Source organism: Squalius cephalus, assembly GCF_949319135.1.
Source record: "Squalius cephalus genome assembly, chromosome: 10".
In the NCBI taxonomy this organism is placed as follows: Eukaryota; Metazoa; Chordata; class Actinopteri; order Cypriniformes; family Leuciscidae; genus Squalius; species Squalius cephalus.
In genome coordinates this window covers 43563348-43576373 of record NC_137131.1, presented here as the reverse complement: position 1 = coordinate 43576373, position 13026 = coordinate 43563348, and the positions used below count along the sequence as shown (strand labels likewise).

At 40.5% G+C, this 13026-nt stretch overlaps 2 protein-coding genes across 2 annotated transcripts in view; both read right to left on the bottom strand.

The window, feature by feature from the left end:
- Window positions 1–13026, bottom strand: part of LOC307165431 (G-protein coupled receptor 4-like) — a 706289-nt gene that overhangs the window by 408774 nt on the left and 284489 nt on the right. The gene's annotated exons all lie outside the window — the stretch shown is intronic.
- Window positions 2455–13026, bottom strand: part of ldlrb (low density lipoprotein receptor b) — an 18455-nt gene continuing 7883 nt past the window's right edge. Inside the window, exons 5-18 of the mRNA XM_079882994.1 lie at window positions 12300–12422; window positions 11380–11502; window positions 10544–10663; window positions 10332–10460; window positions 9931–10102; window positions 8894–9112; window positions 8664–8782; window positions 7948–8087; window positions 7375–7516; window positions 6254–6406; window positions 5301–5408; window positions 5147–5221; window positions 4899–5062; window positions 2455–3672 (exon numbers count right to left, since the gene is read on the bottom strand). Of these exons, the coding sequence (XP_079739120.1) occupies window positions 3637–3672; window positions 4899–5062; window positions 5147–5221; window positions 5301–5408; window positions 6254–6406; window positions 7375–7516; window positions 7948–8087; window positions 8664–8782; window positions 8894–9112; window positions 9931–10102; window positions 10332–10460; window positions 10544–10663; window positions 11380–11502; window positions 12300–12422 (1823 nt within the window). The 3' untranslated portion in view covers window positions 2455–3636. The remainder of the gene's footprint in view (window positions 3673–4898; window positions 5063–5146; window positions 5222–5300; window positions 5409–6253; window positions 6407–7374; window positions 7517–7947; window positions 8088–8663; window positions 8783–8893; window positions 9113–9930; window positions 10103–10331; window positions 10461–10543; window positions 10664–11379; window positions 11503–12299; window positions 12423–13026) is intronic.

The following is a 13026-nucleotide window of genomic DNA, read 5'->3' as shown; positions in this document are numbered from 1 at the left end:
TTGATGGAAAACATTACATGCATCTCTGTGTATAGCTTACAATGTTTCACATGGATCTAAATTGATTAGTCATTTGACAGACAGCAAAAGCATTGTGGGCCGGACAGATGAAGAGTTTGCAAGAGGCCAAACTCATGCACTTTTATTCAAAGCAGCTACAAATTAAGAACAACACAAGCAATTTATTATAAATGAGCAATGCTGAATTTCAACAGTATAGCCCAGCTATCTTCTAACGTTCTGGCAAGGTTCTCTCAGAGTTATGAACAAACGTTCTGCCACTAACATTAATAAAACACGTGTTCAAAGTTATCTGGTATTTAATATAAAGAAAACATTATTTATACATTTTTCTTTTTGAAACGTTCCCTTAATGTTGTCTAATGTTTGCATAGACGTTTTGAATGCTCAGATAACATTCAGAAATAACGTTTTCATCACTTAATGGGAATGTTAGCTAAATGTTATTGTTAGCTGAGTAAAAACATACAAAAAAATAGATTTTTTTTTTTTTTTTCAAAAAGGAATTCTATAAATAAAACCATATTTAAAAACCTTAAATAAACATGTTTCTAGATATAACTGTGGTAATATAAGTGAATGCCACAGTGCTAATGACAGTCACACATATCACTGCATTGATATAATAAAGATTTGTAGGCTACACGAACACAAAGGCTGTCTCCAGTCGCCTCCGGACCGGTTGAACAACATGCCAAACATTATATTTAACAGATCCTGTGATGAACATGGGGTTCTGCTCGGCATGACATCATATCCCATCATCATCATCATCTAAAAAGCATCTGAAACTGATGGAATCGATGATAAAATACTGAGGAATGCGAGGCTCAGTCACGTGATGTTGACTAGCTCATGAAATATGCAAAGATGAGTGAATGTGAACGACTGGACAGAACAAAAGCCACTTTGAGCGCTTAATAATGAATGAATACGGAGGGGGAGGTTAAAGTTCAGGGCTGGTGAGGGTTTATGACTCATTATGGTCTTTATACACACTGAACTCCTGCAGGACTGACTGAACCTGCCGATAACTAAACATGTTATTAGAATGTTTTGCTTCATTTCTGAATGTTCTCTGAACAAACGAGATTTTTTCGTGGTTATATGAAACATTCCACTGTATCATTCTTCAAACAAACATTATGGGAATGTTACTTCTGAATGTTCTGAAACTAGTTACACCCTCTGGTTCTGTTCAGTCATTTCGACCGACATTTTTTTTTTTTTTTTTACTTCATCGGAATGGTCCGAAACTTGGTAAAGGTTTTGGCACTTGCTGTGTATGGCGTAATTGCATTTTTACTAGCCTAAGAATTAAATTTGAGAGCTCTACAATTCAATTCTTGCTAGTAGCAATTACAATTAGAGAGCTCTACAAATGAATTTTTACTATATATCTCCATTGACTTCGATTCATTTCTAATTACAGAGCTCTACAATTTAATTCTTACTAGTAAAAAAACCGAATTAAAGATATGTATAATTGCAGAGCTCTGTAATTGAATTAAAGAGCTCTGCAATTGCATTTTTACTAGTAACAACTGAATTAGAGAGCTCTCAAATTTAATTCTTACTAGTAAAAATGCAATTACGACGAGTAACGCTGGGTACAATTTAAGCTAAAACGGCTTGCCATAGCTGTGTGAACATAAAAAAATCATGGAAGTGATTTGAAAAGGTTAAATGGTCCTGAAAACAATAGCCACACTTGTATTTCTCACTGTCGAAAACGAGCGCATTGTAAATGAATGAGACGAGTTTCCTCTAGTGGAAGCGTTCGGTACTGCAGCCGAACACACTCTCACTGAAAGATCATTTATGGAGATATCAGCCTCACATTTGGTTATGGCTTTGATTTTCTCAGTTTAAAACGAGTTTTGGAAAATATTTCATATAAAAAATGAAAACGGAATTTTTTGCGCATTTTTAATAACAATAAATGTGAAATTTTAGAGCTTTTTAAAACTTTTTTCACTTCAGCAATAATCTGCCAAGTGTCGTCTTTAAAAAGAGATCAAACTTAAGTCTTTTGCTCTAAAGCATTCAAGATTTATGAGAGTTTAACTACTGCATAAATGTAATGTAGTACCATAAAATCCCCTAAAAATAAAAAATATTAAATGAAAAAATATTATCGAACTAAAATAAAGTACAATCATCTCACTGAAATAAAAAAAGTAAAAAAAAAAAAAAAAAAGTGTAATTTTTGACCGGCACACAAACAGCACTAGAGGGTTAAAAAAAAACGTCGATGAACATCCAACTAAATTTCATAACATTTATAACATTTCAGGGGAAAAAACGCTCCATGAATGATGTATAAATAGAGTTTTGTGCTGTAGTTTAAAAAAAGCTATTTGCGTTTAATGAACATTCTATTAATGTTACTGGAATAAAAAGCCAAAATGACAGAACAACAGCAGTTTCCTGGTCTCAAAACGCACATTTATTTAACAAAGTCAATAACAGTTCAGTTGTTTCTTTGGGTGTAATTTGTTTCTTTAAACCTGTAGAACATTCAGATCACTGGATCATCCGTCCTGAGATGAAGAATTAGAGCTCAAACAGGTTCATAAACCCTGACAAAAGTAAAACCGATCACACATGACCCATCAGCCGTAACAGAATCGATTCAAGACCCACAGAAAACTTCACAATTCTTCTTCAAACGTCCTTCATAAACTATAAAAGTCCCTGAATGTCGTCACATGACGCACAGGTTCATTTATCTCGTAGTGCAGGAAGATTTTTGGATGGCATTTCAATCACATCTGATAAACAAAGCATTTAAAAGAGAACAGCAAGAAACTCACCAACAAAAATAATCACACATTTACACAATAAATAAAGGTTTTCTTCGTACAAAGTCTGTGTGATCAAGGCGAGTATTTACATTTGAGGAGCGTCTGTGATTCTTCATTCATCCGATAACAGTGAACACGCTCCAACTCTTCAGATTACACACAGAACATGACTCAAAATAAACGAACCCAAGCATGATTCCTCTAACGGACAGGTGAGGTCAGAGGTCACCTCAATCACAGACCCTGAGGACTGATCCACTCTTACGTGTCGAAGGCATCATGGGAAATTCTGTGCGTTCAAACAATACGACACATCATGCTGTACATCAGGCACGTTCGCTGGTTTAAGGCCCTACCGAAGTGAACGAATCAAACGAATCGCTCGTTATTACTAAAGCAGCACTGTGCATTTATAAAAACTAAGACAAAAGATCGTTCAAGTGTGTCTGTGAGAGAGAAATAAATAAAGCCTACGTGGCAGAGAACATATATAGTGCAAGAAGAGAGACACCTGTCCCTCCACATTTACATAATCGTCCATATTTACAGGGATCGTACATTAAAAAGTGGTAATACCTTCAATAACTGGATCTTAAAAGCGCGAATGTGTGTTTGGAGTGTGCAAAGCCACGAGTTCAGAGCTTCTGACACCGAGCAGAAGACTGACGAACATTCATTAGATACGAGTGTGTGTGTGTGTGTGTTCCTCATGAGGTTTAAGATGAGAAGATTGATCCTGGAGTCATGAGGCACATCAGGACGAGTCCTTCAGTTTCAGAGCAGCATTTCAAGAGTTCCTGGAGGAGCGTCAGGCGGCGTCTTCATCCATGCTGATCATCTGACACTGACACACAAACACACACACACATTAAACACGGTCTGTCACAGAATCCATCAAACACACTCTCGTCTGAGGTCGTTTACGGCTCAATCTCACCGTGACATCATGACCTGGAGAGGATTCTCTCTTCTCTTGAAAAGGCCAGTTAATGTTCTCGCACTGGATTATAACGAACTGACTTTGCTCACACAGGGTATAATCACTTCCCATATTTGCTGTGTGATAATTTTTTTTGGGGGGGGGGGGGGGGGGGGGGGGGACCTTATTACCCAGTCTTTAAAAATTGCTAATAAATCTCTTGTTATGCTATATCGTCACTGAATGTTGGATTAAATCTTTTTGTCAACTTGGATTCTTTCAATTAACGCAGGTTTTGTATTTCGTGTTGTCACTGATTAATCGTAGGCCTCATTAGCCGTGTTTCCATTCACCTACTTTTATGCAAATTTTGGGCTGTTGCATAAAAAAATAAATGATGGATGCGCATAAATTATAAAAAATATGCATAAAAACATGTATGTGCTCAATCTGACATGGATAATTTTTTGATATGATAATAAGATGTGCATAAACTACAATGGAAACACATTTACTGAATAAATCCCTCGATGCGCAACAATAAACTCAGTGAGTTTCCCTCAGCGTCGGCTGTGATTGGATAACTGGAGTGACCAGTGGACCAATGGCGTCGCAGCGTCTCTAATGTTGGTTTGGTGTTTCTGAAACGCCGGAGTCGAAGTGTGTGATCAGGATGATTTGGTGTAATTCCCTCCAGAAGCGTCTCACACACACGAGTGTGTTCCCGAACACCAGCATCCGAACACTAGAGAACACGACAGCGGTTACTGTGTTTCGTCTGACGCTCGAGACACTCGTTTATGAGTTGCATCACAAGTTGACAAAAAGATTGACTCCAATATTTGGTGATAATAAAGCATAACGAGAGATTTACAAGCAATTTAAAATGCCGGTCATTTTTGACCCGGAACACGAAATCAGGGAAAGATCTCTCGAAAGTCTCATGTTCAACCAATCAATTTCCCTCTTTTATGTCTGTTCTGCTCTGATCACTCTGTAACTCTGTATCGCGCCTCTCTTCACGCTTCAGCCTCGTCAGGACGAACCCGTGTGTTTGGATCGCTTGTTATAGTGCCTTTAATTCATGCAGATTTTCATAAACATTTGAGAGCAAGTCAAACACTGAAGCCGGAGTGTGTGTGGTGTCGTACCGATGGATGCGAGTACCCGTCCAGACTGGGGCTCCTGAAGATGTGGACCGTGTCATCGGTCGTCTTCTGGTACACGGGGTTGGAGAAGTGGATGGTGTTGGTGTTCCTCACCCGCCAGTGTCTCCACACCAACACAGCGCCGAACGCCAGCAGACACACGGCAACTGTGACACACACACACACGGTTCATTCACACTGCGATCGCTCACTGAGTGACACGTGCGTTTCGTGACTGTGGATTTACTGACCGATTGGAAAGGCGATGAACAGGACTGAGGGATGCTGGGAAGGGCTGGAGACCGGCTCATGTTCGGCATCAGCTCCTGTAAAGAGGCGCACAGACGGTGAGTGTGTGAACGTGAGTGAATGAACAGGCAGACAGACAGAAGGACAGGAACTGACCCCTGCGAGAGCCCGTGTGTGCGGCGTCTCCGCTCTGATGTTGAGACGGCAGAGACGTTCTGCTTGCAGTTCTCGACGTCACCTGAGGCGGCGCTGTGGCGTTCGGACCTGCGCAGAGAAACAGACGTCGATTAGCATCATGATGAGAGCATCTGGTGTGCTTTCAAGGACTTTCCAGGTCCAAAACCCTCAAATTCAAGGACTTAATGTGGGGACACATTTCAGGTGAGAGCAAGGTGACATCATGATACCTCGTAAGACACATTGTTACTGTTTTCATGTGTCAAACAACTATGCAAAAAAGCATTTTTTCAACACGAAGTGTTGGTGAAATAACACATAGGGAATAATATGGAATTTTTTCCAGAAAACGTCTTGCACAAAATAAATTCAAGCACTTCAAGGACCTGTATATATGTGTGTTTATTTTCACAAACTTTACAGGGCCTTGAAATTTGTTTTTCCGGATTCACAAACTAAGTATTTCAAGGGCTCGTGGGAACCCTGAGTGTGAACACTGCAAAATATGCTTTTCTTACTTAGTATTTTTGTCTTGTTTCCAGTCCAAATATCAAACATTTCTTAAATCAAGAAGCATTTACTAAAGTAGTAAAATGCCATTAGATATTAAGTCTTGTTTTCTGGGGAAATAACTCTAAATTAAGTGAGTTGATGCTTAAAACAAGCAAAATGATCTGCCAATGGGGAAAGAAAAATAATCTTGTTTCTGTTTGAATTAACATTATTCTTCTGACCCCATTGGCAGATCATTTAGCTTGTTTTAAGCATTAGCTCACTTAATTTTGATAAATTCATAATATCTTATTTCATTTGACTCATCTAGTAAATGCATCTTGATTTAAGAATTTTTAGATATTTGGGCTGGAAACAAGACAAAAATCCTGAGTAGGAAAAGCATTTTTTGGGGTGAAACAGAGCGGGTCGTAACGTACCTGACACACACGTCCTCATGTCCTTGCGCAGGGTCATGTGATCAGGACACGCACACGTGTATTTGGGTGAACGTGCGTTAATCAGCGGCGCCGGCAGACACAGAAACTCACAGCCGCCGTTGGCCAGAGCCGCTTCCCTGCACCAGTTTATTCCTGCAAATGACATCACTTCCTCATGAGCAAGACAAACATGCAGATCGACTGATATCAAATGCTTTTACTTGAAAATACACAGATAATAACGTCATCAGGGCTTGACATTAACTCACGGTGGCTAGTGGTTTTCCAAAGTCACTCAGCATTTTCACTGGCCACAATTCTGACATCGATACCATTGGGAAAAACTGCCATACAGATATTTTTAATATTATCTCATAATTTGTCAGCAGGTTTATTAGGCTGCTGTCGCTTTAAGACCTGACGCACGGATCCATTATACTGTTACACGTGCGTTTTCTTTCTCAACTGTTTATGTTCACTTAAAACGTACGTGAATACTCATCAAAACCGGCATTTTGACATTATTTTCTGTGTATTTGACTGTTTAAGCGCAATAAGCAGCGAAAAAGAGCTCAATTTAGTTCTGAGAGGCGGCTTTATGTGCCGTACTTTTGGTGTGAGCAAACAATCTGCGGGAATGAGTAAAATTATTAGCAAAACACACAATCCATTGGTGAAACTCAAGCCCTGTGACACCAACAATATTCATCCGGAGCAAATGAAGCGAGTGAGTGAGTGGAGGCGGGTTTGTGTGTCTCTCGCTGTCGGAGAGAGGAGAGAGAGAGAGAGAGAACAGCTGGTATCGTGTCTGTTCTGCGGAAAATTTGTATATGAAGCGTTTCAAATATTTCAGTATCGATGTGCATCAAAAAATCTAAATGTTTTTGACACTACAGGTGCGTTTCTAAAAGAGTACAATTGAAAGATGTATATATTATATATAAAATTCAACCCGCCAAAGTGGCAAATAGGAGAGATTGTGTTACACGCCACCGCTGAAATACACCCGCGTCTGTTAATGTCTAGCCCTGAGCGTCATCAAAGACACATGACGTGTGTGTGTGTGTGTGTGTGTGTGTGTGTGTGTGTGTGTGTGTGTGTGTGTGTGTGTGTGTGTTCACCTGCAGGTTGTTTCAGACTGTGATGCAGCACGATGTCTTCAGGAGACTGCAGATGTTCGGCCACGGCAGTGATGTTGCGGCCCGTCATGCGGTTCGCGCTCCAGATGCCCTTATTGGACACGTCGGTCCAGAAGACTTTCTCCTGTTGGACAGACAGAGACACAGCGGCTCATGAGAACCTGACACACTGCAAACAAACATTTCCTTGCTCAGTATTTTTGTCTCGTTTCCAGTCCAAATATCCAAATATTCTTAAATCAATATCCATTTACTAAAGTAGTAACATGACATAAGATATGAAGTCTTGTTTTCTGGGTAAATAAATCTAAATTAAGTGAGTTGTTGCATAAAACAAGCTAAATTATCTGCCATTATTTTTCTTTCCCCATTGGCAGATCATTTTGCTTGTTTTAAGCAACAACTCACTTAATTTAGAGTTATTTACCCAGAAAACAAGACTTAATATCTTATGCCATTTTCCTCATCTAGTAAATGCTTCTTGATTTAAGAATTTTGAGATATTTGGACTGGAAACAAGACAAAAAGTAAGAAAAGTCGAGCCACGCCGCGCACCTCAAACACGGCCAGCGCCAGCGGATGCGGGAGCTTCTGTGGGTTGAAGATCAGTGTGTGCCGCCCGTCTCCGTTCACGCCGATGCTGGACAGTGTGTGTAGCTTTGAGTCGACCCAGTACAGACGCTGATTCAACACATCTGAACACAAACACACATCAGCATACATCACACACGGCACATGTGTTCACACCAAGCGCTCACTCTCTTGAAACCAACACTGAAGTGAGTTAAACTGCAGTTCATCCACTGGCCACTAGAGGCCGGCTGCAGAAGAGACTCAATCCCATAAACCCCCATGTTAAAATGACCAACTTTACAGCAGAAAAACACATGTTTACAGTCTGGTGCAGAAAGTGGTTTTGGTCTATATAGCTAACTTTGCTCTTCATGACGACTGTGAGGAGGGTGAATATTTTTATAACTCATCCGTTTAAATTATATCAAGCCTTAAAGTTCTGCATAATTAAGGGCGTGGCCACTTGAGTGACAGGTGGATTGCCGCTGATGTCACTACTAGCCGTTTGTCTGTTGTCACGTCACCTCCGCTAATCCGCCTCGCTGCACATTTCCGTTTATCCGGGAGTGACGCTGCCAAGATGGCGACGGCCATCAAAAATGCTCTTTAGAAACACTACGGGTGACGTCACGCACACTACGCCCATGTTTTTTTTTACAGTCTATGGTTCACACGCATCATCTGCGCGTCAGACTCACCGAGCGTGATGCCGTTCGGCCAGGCGATGTTGTTTGTGACGAGAGGCGTCCGATCGGCACCGTTCAGTCCGCTCTTCTCAATCCGGGCCGACTCGCCCCAGTCCGTCCAGAACATGAAACTACGTGACATGAAACAACAAGAGATCAACAATAGCAACAGCGCTTTTCACAATACACATCAATACACAATACACTTCCTGCAAGCAAGCGGCTTCAGCGCACACACTCACTTGTGCTGAGGATCCACGACGATCGCGCGAGGATTCTGCAGGCCGTCGCTGATTAGCGTCTTGCGTTTCCCGCCGTCTGCCGTCGCCACGGAGATGGTTTGCAGGTCGCCATCCGTCCAGTAGATGTTCCCGTGGATCCAGTCCACAGCCAGACCCTCGGGCTTGGAGATCTGGCTGTCAATCACAGTGGTTTGGTGGGCGGGGTCAGCAGTCGCTGCGCTGCAAAACACACACACACACACACTCGTGGTTATGAGGAATGCTATATCACACACACAGATACACAAAACACACATGACGGATTGAGAGTTTTATGGAGATGGACATTGATTAGGAGTGAAATTTATTTTATTCTGTGAGCAGAAAGAGAACATGATGGGATAGATGTGAAACTAGCACAACACTAGCGGTGTTTCCATTCACCTTTATTTATGCAAATTTTGGAATATCGCATAAAAACGCTGAATGGAAACGCATACATTTTAAAAATGCACATTAAAAAACTCATGACCTCAATTGAGGAGTATAATCTTTTATCCGATAAGACGTGCATAAACTACGATAGAAACACATCTACTGAATAAATCCCTCAGCGGCGGCTGTGATTGGATAACTGGAGTAACCAGTGGACCAATGGCGTCGCAGCGTCTCTAATGTTGGTTTGGTGTTTCTGAAACGCCGGAGTCGAAGTGTGTGATCAGAATGATTTGGTGTAATTCCCTCAGAAGCGTCTCACACACACGAGTGTGTTCCCGAACACCAGCATCCGAACGCTAGAGAACACGACAGCGGTTACTGTGTTTCGTCTGACGCTCGAGACACTCGTTTATGATGGAGGGAAGAAGAGCCGATTGCAGAAACTTACAGTTTTATTACTGATAATTTGCACCAATTTCCCAGGAAGTGATGATTTAGTTCTCTTGAACACATGAGATGGAAACGCTGCTTTATTCACACATGTTTTATGCGATATTCCAATTTGATAATTTTACGAGCTCCTGCTTTCCCTGGGCACTGAACCCATGACGCTCTCTCACCTGTAGATCTTCTTCTGGCTCACGTCGGACCAGAAGATCCTGTCGTTGGGAATGTCCACGTCTAACGCCACCACGTTCTTCTGCTGGCGGATCAGAGACGTGTACTCTCTGCTGCCCAGCGCCATCTTCCTCACCTCGTGACGCGTGCTGAAGAGCAGGAACGCTCCCAATCCTGAGAGGAACACATTCACATGTTGCTCATACAGTCACACACACTGCAGATGCTTTTCTTACTCAGTACTTTTGTCTTGTTTCCACTCCAAATATCTAAAAATTCTTAAATCAAGATCATTTACTCGATAAGCAAAAATAACATAAGATATTATGTCTTGTTTTCCGGGGGAATTAATCAAAATGAAGTGATTTGTAGCTTAAAAAAAGAGAAAAAAGCAGGTGTGTACCTGTAAGAGCTTTGCAGTCTTTGGTCACGTGATCCAGCTCAAATCCTTCATTACAGTCACACTTGAAGCTGCCCGGCAGGTTCACACAGATCTGAGAGCATCTGTCAGCGTCCAAACACTCATCCACGTCTACACACAAACACACGACGTCATGAGACCAAACACACACTCACAGACCATCATGCACTGGGTTCCTCTGGACGGCTGCTCACCTTCACAGTGCGTGCGGTTGCTCAGGTGAAATCCGGCCGGACACAAGCATTCGTATCCGATCTTCAGGTCGTTGCACGTGTGAGAACAGCGGCCGTTGTCATCGAGGCACTCGTTAGTGTCTGCACAGAGGAAACACACACGTCACATGATCATCTGTGACCATTTCAACAGTTCACCCACCAATCACTGGAGATGGAGCAGGAAAAACACAAAGGCTAGACAGCCTATAAAAACACATAAATATATACATCTCTTCAAAAAATATGGAATTTTTTTTTTTGCATAAAACTGCTATTTAAAGGGTTAAAATCCTGATTTTGGTTAAAAAAAATCTGAACATGAATATTTTTATATGTAATAATTGCATGACAGATTTTTGACGCGTACATTTTAAGGGTAAAAATCCTGATGTTGGTATATATAAAATTAAATCAGCAAAAGTGGGAAAAAAATATTAATATATAATAATTGTATGACATTTTTTGTCCTCTAAGGACGTCTGTGTAACTTTTTTAAATTGACACACAAGGGTTAATTAAATCTGTGTAAGCGATACTGGACTCGGCTCGAGGATCACAGCGGTGGATCTTCAGCTGATGATGAGAACTGGAGTGTCCTATTCGGCATCGTGTGTATATGATCTGGGTAAAATCCACTTTTACCCACAGAAGGTTCATTTCCTCAGATCACACACACACTACAGGAACACACACACTACAGGATTTCCTCAGATCACACACACTACAGGAACACACACACTACAGGATCACACACACTACAGGAACACACACACTACAGGATTTCCTCAGATCACACACACTACAGGAACACTCACTGCAGTCTCTGAGAGGCTCATCTGACCAGTCGATGCAGTTTTTCTGACCGTCACACACTTGGTCTGCGCTGATACACTCGCCACTGCGACACTTAAACCGGCTCGGCTCCTCGCACCGGTTCACTACACACACACACAGCAAACAGTTAGAGACAGCACACTTCCAACGAAAAAATTTACTTTTTTTTTTTTTTTTTATCGGAATGGTACCAAACTTGGTAAAGGTTTTGGCACTTGCTGTGTGAACATAAAAAAATCATGGACAGATTAAATTATCCTGAAAACAATAATCACACTTGTGTTTCTCACTGTCGAAAACGAGCGCATTGGAAATGAATGTGACGAGTTTCCTCTAGTGGAAGCGTTTGGTACTGCAGCCGAACACACTCTCACTGAAAGCTCATTTATGGAGATATCAACCTCACAACTTGTTTAGATTTATGGCTTTGATTTTCTCACAGTTTTAGAGTAAAACATGTTTTTGAAAATATTTATTTCATATAAAAATTAAAAATAGTATTTTTGCACATTTTTCATAACAATAAACGTAAAGTTCTGTAACTTTTTTTAAGTTCACTTTTTACAACTTTTCCCACTTCAGCAATAATCTGCCGAGTGTCGTCTTTGAACAGAGATCAAACTTCAGTCTGTCGCTCTGAAGCGTTCAAGATTTACCAGTTTAAGCTGGAAATGTTATCTTCAGGTCTATGCTCAAAAAGTGAATAAATGGATTATAAATACAGCGTAAATATAATTTAGTACCATAAAATCCCCTAAAAATACAAAATATTGAATAAAAAACACTATCGAACTAAAATATAGTACATTAATTTCATCAAAATAAAAAAAATTAATTCCTGTAATTTTTGAGCGACACGAACAGCGTTCACACACATGATGGATGTGTGTGTGATTCTCACCGGTGACGCAGTCCATCTCATCGCTCTGATCCCGGCAGTCGGGATTCCCGTCACACTGACGCAGGCCTGGGATGCAGACGCCGTCGTTACAGAGGAACTCATCCGGGCGGCACGTGGGCGAAGCTGCAACACACACACACATGCATCTGTCAGAGAAATATTAACCCTTTAAATTGCTAAATTTTTTCTAAATGTCATAATCATCTGTTAACAAACAAGTATCATCACTTCAATGAGCTCATTGTTTCTGCCTTAAATTATTACATTGTTTAAATTCATAAATTTTTATCTAACTGTGATTTTGTATATGTACATTTCTGAAATACATAACTTAGCCAGTTTCCTCTGATAACAGATCTCTCTAAACTGTAATATGGACTCACGCATTTTCTCTAAAGCTGCTTTGAAATGATGTGTATTGTGAAAAGCGCTATACAAATAAATGTGAATTTCCACAAGAGTTCACAAACACATATATATATATATATATATATATATATATATATATATATATATATATATATATATATAAAATGCATTAAAAAAGAGAAAAAATATGATCAAAATGAAATAAAAACAGACGTATAATTTTAGGGCTTCGGGTCATTTTGACCCGCGAGGGAAAGATGTGTTACAAAACGGGAGCGCAGGATGAGGGTTAAAAAAGTTACACAGAGGTCCTCAGAGGACAAAACTGTCATACAATTATTAAATATTGATATTTTTT